Source organism: Tenebrio molitor, chromosome 2 (genome assembly GCF_963966145.1).
Source record: "Tenebrio molitor chromosome 2, icTenMoli1.1, whole genome shotgun sequence".
Taxonomy (NCBI): domain Eukaryota; kingdom Metazoa; phylum Arthropoda; class Insecta; order Coleoptera; family Tenebrionidae; genus Tenebrio; species Tenebrio molitor.
The window spans coordinates 18,222,984-18,230,406 of NC_091047.1; the positions used below are offsets into that span (position 1 = coordinate 18,222,984).

The window sequence follows — 7,423 nt, forward strand, 5'->3', positions numbered from 1 at the left end:
TGGGTCATTTTTTTACGTGTATTTTTTTTGCATTGTTAGTAAGATCGAAACCATAGAAACCATACAAAACAGTGTGTGAAATGCGATTTCACGCACACGACTATTTCTGTTTTTCACTTCACGCACTGTTTTTATAGTTACCTAGCAACATGGTCACTGCATTGAAACTTTAGAGTTCCTTCAAAAATTTGAATTTTTAATTTCAATTTTTTGAATCAATTATAGAAAAAATATTGTTTTTATTATACCTGAATCATAATCCCTGTTTTTGACACTAAAATGCGTCCAAAAAAGGGCCTTTAAAACACTAAAGCTTTAAGGGTTGCTTAGGTAACAAAAAATTCACCTACATTTTGAAGAATGATAAATACACATTTATACACAATTTATCAACCAAACCACCCGGGTTCGATTCCCGGTTAAATCATCAGGTTTTTTCAAATCACTACCATCTTTCGGAGGAGATGTAAAGCTGTCGGTCCCGGCTACTACTTAGTAGTGGTCGTTAGGTCATGTTAGAGGCGCTTGCGCGACCTGAAAACATCTAGCACTTGGCCTTAGTATCGTGGCCTTAGCCAGAAGGTATACGATTATTTATTTTTTATACACAATTTATGATAGCAACGAAACAACAACAAATGACCATTTCTATATCAACGATTAATGACACAGATTACTTCGGAAAAGGTACTTCAATTTACTTTTTTTGTTATAATTTTGAGATTGTAATGTGGGTATAATAAAAAATAGCGTACGTTTATAAGGGCCTTTAAAGCACTTGCGACGTTAAAAGCACTCCGCTACGCGTCGTGCTCTTAAACTCGTCGCGCGTGCTTTAAAGGCTTCCTTATAAACTTGTATCATAATATACTATTATATTTCGTGCGTGAAGATGTTTTTGTGCATTCAAAGGCTTATACTGCCTCGACCTTCGTCTCGGCGTGTAAGACCTTTTCTATATTAGTATTAGACAAATGCCAGTGCGGTGCATTTTACAGGTCATTCCGTTTATTCTTGATGTAATAAAAAAATGTCCAATAATGTGGTCTCTTTATTTAAGTACCTGATATGTATTAAAACAAAAAAAAAACATAAAATTACTATACCTAAAATAATAAAACAGATCTGTAGTTACAATTATTATACCGGGTGTCTCACAACCTGTACTTGATCGGCAAGTGAAGTTTCTTAAAAAAAATTTCAGTATCCTAAGTTTAACCGTGTGGGTAGAAGAGCAATTTGAAAATTTTGTTAATGTGGCCACTGCTTAGAATTGGGCCAATGTCAAAGTCGCGGTAAGTACTTTTTTATCCTGTTGAATGAGGTGAGCTTACCATTTGTACGTCCAACAAATAAAAACTTAGTTTTTTCGACTTTGAGTGTAGATTATGCATTATTTGTGTATCTACTTCTTTTCCCGTTTTTATTCATCACTTTTAATACCAATGTCAGTAGTCCTCAATAATGCATCTCAGTGGTTTTCTCACTAATTTTTGTTTTAAATACACTTGAAGATACGTTCAGGGTTTGAATAATGCAAGGTTTGAATATATAAACCTTGTTCACGTTGAGTTGAACATTTCAAGGTCAAATTATTTAATTTTTTGGCTCTGTAATTATGTTTTATAAATAGTGACATGCAGCTAACCAACATAATGCGATTTAGCAATGCTTAATCCAACGTGAACGGTGTTTACCTGCATGTCACTATTTAGGAAACAGAGCCAAAAAATAAAATTATTTGACCTTGAAATTGTCAACTCAACGTGAACAACATGTACCATACTCTGTGAGACACCCTGTACTTCTAACCTACATACCGGGTGACTGACGAAAAACCTTTGATGCTGTATCATGCTTATTTTTATCCGATTTGAATAAATGACACATCAAATGAAATAATTTTGAAAACACTTCAATACCAACTAAACAAAGAAAAATTCTTGTATCCAGTTTTTGAAAGATGAACATCAACTTCTTTTTTTCAAAAACCACTGTACATTGTTTTTTATTCAGTATTGCAGATTTCTTTTCTGAAAATAAAAATGCAAAGAACAATACCCATTCATTAAACAAAAGTCAAGAAATTAAAGAGTAAATGGATAAAATTTAAAAATCAAATGACCAAAATAAACAAGAGAAAAGTTTGTTCTAAATGTTCGAAATGACTAAGTAGCTCTGAATCTTTGTCATTTGTCAAAACAGTTTGATAATAATAATAATTATTATTATGTTGTAGTGGAAGAAAATGTCCAAAGACGATGTAGTGTCAACGTGTGCTGTGGCATTTTTGGAGATAGATTAGACTAGTGGGTCAATTTTTTGTTGACAGCAGTCTTGATTTAACAAAATATCATATTATTTATTATCAAACGAAATAAGCAACTTTCTGGATGAGATGCCATTAGAAGTGTTGAACAGAGTCGTGTTTCTTCAGGACGGTGCCATTCCACATAATGCACGCTGCACGCATGAATGTTGTATGTTTAAATCATTGAAATTATTTTGGTGATCGATGAATGGGTACTCACGGACCTATTCGGTGGCCCGCTAGATCCCCACATTTTATTTGACCTCACCGGGTATCCGAGAAGAGTTAATAAAAAGTATAGTGCAAGTCTGTCAAGAAATACTCCCAAATTTTTTACTGAATGCACAGATGGGCATTTCTAGAAGATGTCGACAGGGTCTGCAACAGCATTGAGGCAATTTTGAGCAACTAGAATAGATTTTGTATTGTTTAAAAATTCGATTACATATTAGATTTTTTATTTTCAATTTTTTTCAATTAAAATAAATTTTTTGTTCTTTCTTTTAATTTTTGGATCTTCAGAAGAAAATTCTCTGTAAGAACGAATAAAAAAAAATATACAGCGGAATTTGAAAAAAAAAATATCGAATAGGAGAATAAAGAAGTGTTTTTCGAACTATTTCATTTGATGTGTCATTTATTCAAATCGGATAAAGAATAAGTAAGATACAGCATCAAAGTTTTTTCGTCAGTCACCCTGTATAATTAATATGTACCATATCTGTAGGTAAATGATCTTTTATAATAAACCGTTTATCATCAGTTTGAAGAATACTTTTGGGAAATCCAAACCAGTATATGACAAGACCAGGACCAAATCTTAAAATAAAAAACATTCTAGCATATAAAATGTGATCTTGCTGGCATAAAAACTTACCTATTCCAATAACTTAAATATTGATTTCTAGTATATTCACGATGTACTTCTTCATCCCCAAACAATGCTTTACTTTCAATCCAATTGATTACAAATCCATCTATTGCTACTGGCACATCTAACTTTACATCAGGAGTTTTATCATAGCCATATTTTCTAAGTTGTTCTTCATCACGAAATGCTAAATTTAATTTGCGTACTTCATTATGTAACTTAATTTCATATTCCTGTCCAAGTGAACTAAAATGGTTTTAGTTAATCATTTATGCCACAACAGTTGGTCATAACTTACTGTTTCATTGTTTCAGACAAAGGACTGTACAAGTTGTCATAAACAGTACACTAAAAAATGGTACACATTTAAAAATGAACTTAAGAGAATACATATTATACAAGATTTATAAACGGCACTTTAGTTACGAGTTTTATTAGGCACGAGAGGAGGGGGTGTTTAATATACGAGTGTCTAGAGAAGTTTATAAACGAGTTGCATACTATACTTTTTCTACGACCAAATGAACAAAACAAATAAAACAAGTAAACTTCTTCATTAAACGTTAATTTAAACATAAAATTCAAAACTGATAAACGTCAATTGACAAGTGACAAATAAGTTGATTTTGAGTATCACATGATTTTTGCGATTAAAATAACTGTAGCTAACTTTAGCCCGTGACTAAAAAGCCCGTTGCTAACTTCACCTCGTGACTAAAGTGCACAAAGTCACAGCTTGTCATGGTGTGGTGTATTATTTAAAAGATCACTTAGCGTCATGGAAACATACGCGTATGAGATAATTACTCCCTAGAATTCGAACTTTCAGGGAAATAACGTTTTCCATGTTGTGTGTAACTAGAATTTTCAAAAGTAATTTTGAATGCCTAAGATTGGTTACTATGAATTGAGAGATATGCCACCAGAAAGCAAAATTAATTGTGAAACGAAAAAACATCTATCACTTAGCGAGAAGTAGAGCCATATGCAACTGTTAGGTACAAGGAATTCGCTGCCTTTCGGTTACGATATCTTTTGTTTGTCTCCAGAAACCACATAGCCTCCAACCTAAACCTAATCAAATGTATGGCAACCTAATAATGAATATCGCTAAATCCTAGAGAATAATTTATTTTTGACACGATAGTATAATGGATTTCATATAAATGTTCATCAAGTGAGCTGTGGATTTGTAAAAGCACCTTTAATTTAGTTACATTTCAAAAGTCACATTTATGAAGGTCATGTCCAATAAATCTTTACTTGGTAAAAATACAAAGACAAAAACAAATAAGAATTACTTTAATTTAATCAGTAAAAAGACGTAACATTGCTTTTGAAATCAGCAATGTTAAAATGGACAAAAACTGAAAAATTAGTCAAATCGGGCTCGCGCAGAGCAAGCAACTTTGAAAGTCAAAGTTACTAGCTTTAGCTTTAATACCAACAGAAAATCAGATTTTCATGGCTTGCTTAGATGCACATTTATATGAAATTGAGTATATGTTGTTCTTAGTGCGTAAAATTATTTAAAAAATGTAATAACCTGGGAGCAGTGTTCGGTTGAATTATAACCTAAAATATATTTATCATGACAAATCACAATACTGCCAACTAAAATGTCAGATTTTCACAGATAGTCCGAATTTGAAACAATCGTGAATGGTAGAGTGGTGCCGGCCTGAGATATGACATTTGGTGGGGGTGTGCGTAGACGGAAAACAGTTGGACGAGTCCATCTTTCGTAAAATAGGGGTGTTCAACAGATTAAAAATCAGCTGATTGTTACTGTGACCGCTATTCTCTCCAAATGTTATATCTCAAGCCGGCCTTACTCTATATATACGGTGATCAAGAATGACTGAGTCTGTTGGTAACAATGCAATTTGTCAAATTTAAAATTTACCATCAAAGGTTAATTTTTGTAGTAACAGCATAAACATAACCGGCATAACCAAAAATGTGTTTGTCGTCTCAAGTTAAAAAATCCGGTCAGTGCCAATTAGGAAACAAAAAAAAAAACAGTACTTTTCAATTGTTTCCTTGCCAACAGACTCAGTCATTGTTGATCACGCTGTAGTTGTCTCAATTCTAAATTTCCAAATTGGGGATTCTTATAACCAAAGTTGGCAATATAATTATTTTATAAACAAGATTCGAAAACATTAAAATTTGTTCATAAATTTATTTTGCTTTTAGAATTTGATTTTCTACCTACTTACTTGCTGTATTTTAAAAAAGGTTTTCGTTCTTTTTCTTTATTCTAAAATTTTGAGTTGTAAAAACGGAAATTGACAGATAACCTAACAAATACAATCTGACGAATCTGACGCATTTTTCACCAAACAGTGTTGCCGGTTGTATATCCAACGTAGAATGCAGTGTTGGTGGAAATTTAGAATTGAAACATATTTTAGTTAGAAAACATTTAAAGTAAAATTCTAAATTTGAATCTAGACTGAACATAATTGTCATTATTCGCAAGTGAAATTGCAATTAAAGGTGAATTTTCAATTATGCAGAAATACGGCGAATAGCAGAGAATACCAATACCAGTCAATTTGCTGTCAGCAGTGTGTGTTACCAACTGAAAACTGATTTCGGATGTGTTAATAACAGCTTTGTTAAAACAGCAAATTAAAAAAATGGCATTTTAAAAATGGGAGTAGAAAAAAGTACATATTACATGTTATGTACAGTTGCGGAATTAAAATTTTGGGCACTATTTTTCTGTCACTTCAACAAAATCTCTGTAAAGCACCTTCTACTGTCATCATGACTGACATTCAAAAATTAAACTTTTCTATCAGTCACCCAATCAATTTTGAATTTTGAGATTTCAGTTGCACTGAGGGCCGGTTTCACCAACGCCAGTTAAAGTTAACTGTAGGTTAAAATGCTTCGTTACTTTAGTTACCTATTGTTATAACAATGTTTTCGTATATTTTAACCTACAGTTAACTTTAACTGGCGTTGGTGAAACCGGCCCTGAGTGTAATTAAATCATCGCTTTGATATGTTGCCTATCCGTTATTATGCCACAAATGACAATTTTTGAATGCCAAAAAGACAAAAACATGACAAGAGTAAAAAATAAGGTTATTAACGTAAAGGTTGTTTTAGAGTTTATATCATGACATTGACAATAGAGCCCGAAATTTTAATTCCGTAACTGTACTACATGTAAATATTTTTTATATTCCCATAAAAAATGTTACACTTACAAGAAATACTTCATATGATAATTCTGCATCTGGTATTAAAGAAGTGTCTCTTAAGTAATTATTAATTTGTTCTATCAAATTAAGATCTTCAAAGTACTTTTGCAGAATTAATTTAGCAATTAAACATGGGCATATATCAAACTGCTCTGCAATTTTTAATATAATTCCAGGACTTTGACGATTTTTAACAGCTTGTTGATACAAGTCCCAGTATTTGTTGATATTTGTTTGACTTTTTATGTGATTCATTTTCATCCTTTTTTGATATTCTAATGATACGATGCTATACAGTGTATCACTCTTGATGCTGAAAGTTAAATTAGGTTTTTGATATTAGTTTATGATCGTGTTATGAACTTACTTTGGGAATATTTCTGTTAGAATTGACATGCAGTCTTTTGAAAGACCCTTATGTTTCCGAATAACTGTTACAATGTTTTTATAAGTGTTTGTATCCATTTAGATAATTAGTACAATATACGCTACTCTAAACTATGTTTCTGTTGTAGAAACTAAACCACAACCCACAACATTTAACTCTTTTTCGACAAACATACGTTTTTAAGGTTAGAATCAACATTAAATCACGTGGACTTGTAGACAGTGTGACAAACATTAGTCGTTATTGGTTGGTTGACGAAATATGATGTAACCCATGTAACCAATGATAACTTGAGTATTATCTATTCATTTTGATTGTGACCACTCCCTAGTAACTTTTCAGTTGCTAGGTTATTTATAGGGAATTTTAGATAACACTAAATCCAGTCGCAGTTGGCAACTCTCGGAGGCGCCATTTTGACAGAAACGTCACGCTCACAGAAGACAGAATGGAGCACGACTTGCGCAAACGTTTTTCGACGTACACTGTGCGCATATCTATACAATTGAGTTTTGGTACAAAATTTTAGAATTCAAAAAGAAAATGCCACGTCGTCTTCTCAAAGTTGGGACCAAACGGTTAATATTGACTTGTTTCGAGACATTTATTGAAGCCAACGGGAAAACAACTCACAA

The 7,423-nt window shown here is 32.4% G+C and overlaps 1 protein-coding gene across 1 annotated transcript; it reads right to left on the reverse strand.

The window, feature by feature from the left end:
* Window positions 1-1,033: 1,033 nt before the first annotated feature.
* LOC138123132 (CDAN1-interacting nuclease 1) lies at window positions 1,034-7,012 on the reverse strand. Its single transcript, XM_069037686.1, has 5 exons — window positions 6,768-7,012; window positions 6,407-6,713; window positions 3,481-3,530; window positions 3,189-3,428; window positions 1,034-3,130 (listed from the first exon to the last, which is right to left on the reverse strand). Exons 1-5 carry the CDS (start codon window positions 6,863-6,865, stop codon window positions 3,004-3,006), a joined length of 822 nt encoding a protein of 273 aa, XP_068893787.1. The 5' UTR covers window positions 6,866-7,012; the 3' UTR covers window positions 1,034-3,003.
* Between the last annotated feature and the right edge of the window lie 411 nt (window positions 7,013-7,423).

What these genes read in the sequence shown, in the direction of transcription:
- LOC138123132 (XM_069037686.1), bottom strand. Translation starts at nt 6,865, where the DNA reads ATGGATACAAACACTTATAAAAACATTGTAACAGTTATTCGGAAACAT. An exon ending in CTAACAGAAATATTCCCAAA is followed by an intron (nt 6,714 to 6,767) that starts GTAAGTTCATAA and finishes TTTAACTTTCAG; the next exon opens with CATCAAGAGTGATACACTGT. An exon ending in TTGTCTGAAACAATGAAACA is followed by an intron (nt 3,429 to 3,480) that starts GTAAGTTATGAC and finishes AAACCATTTTAG; the next exon opens with TTCACTTGGACAGGAATATG.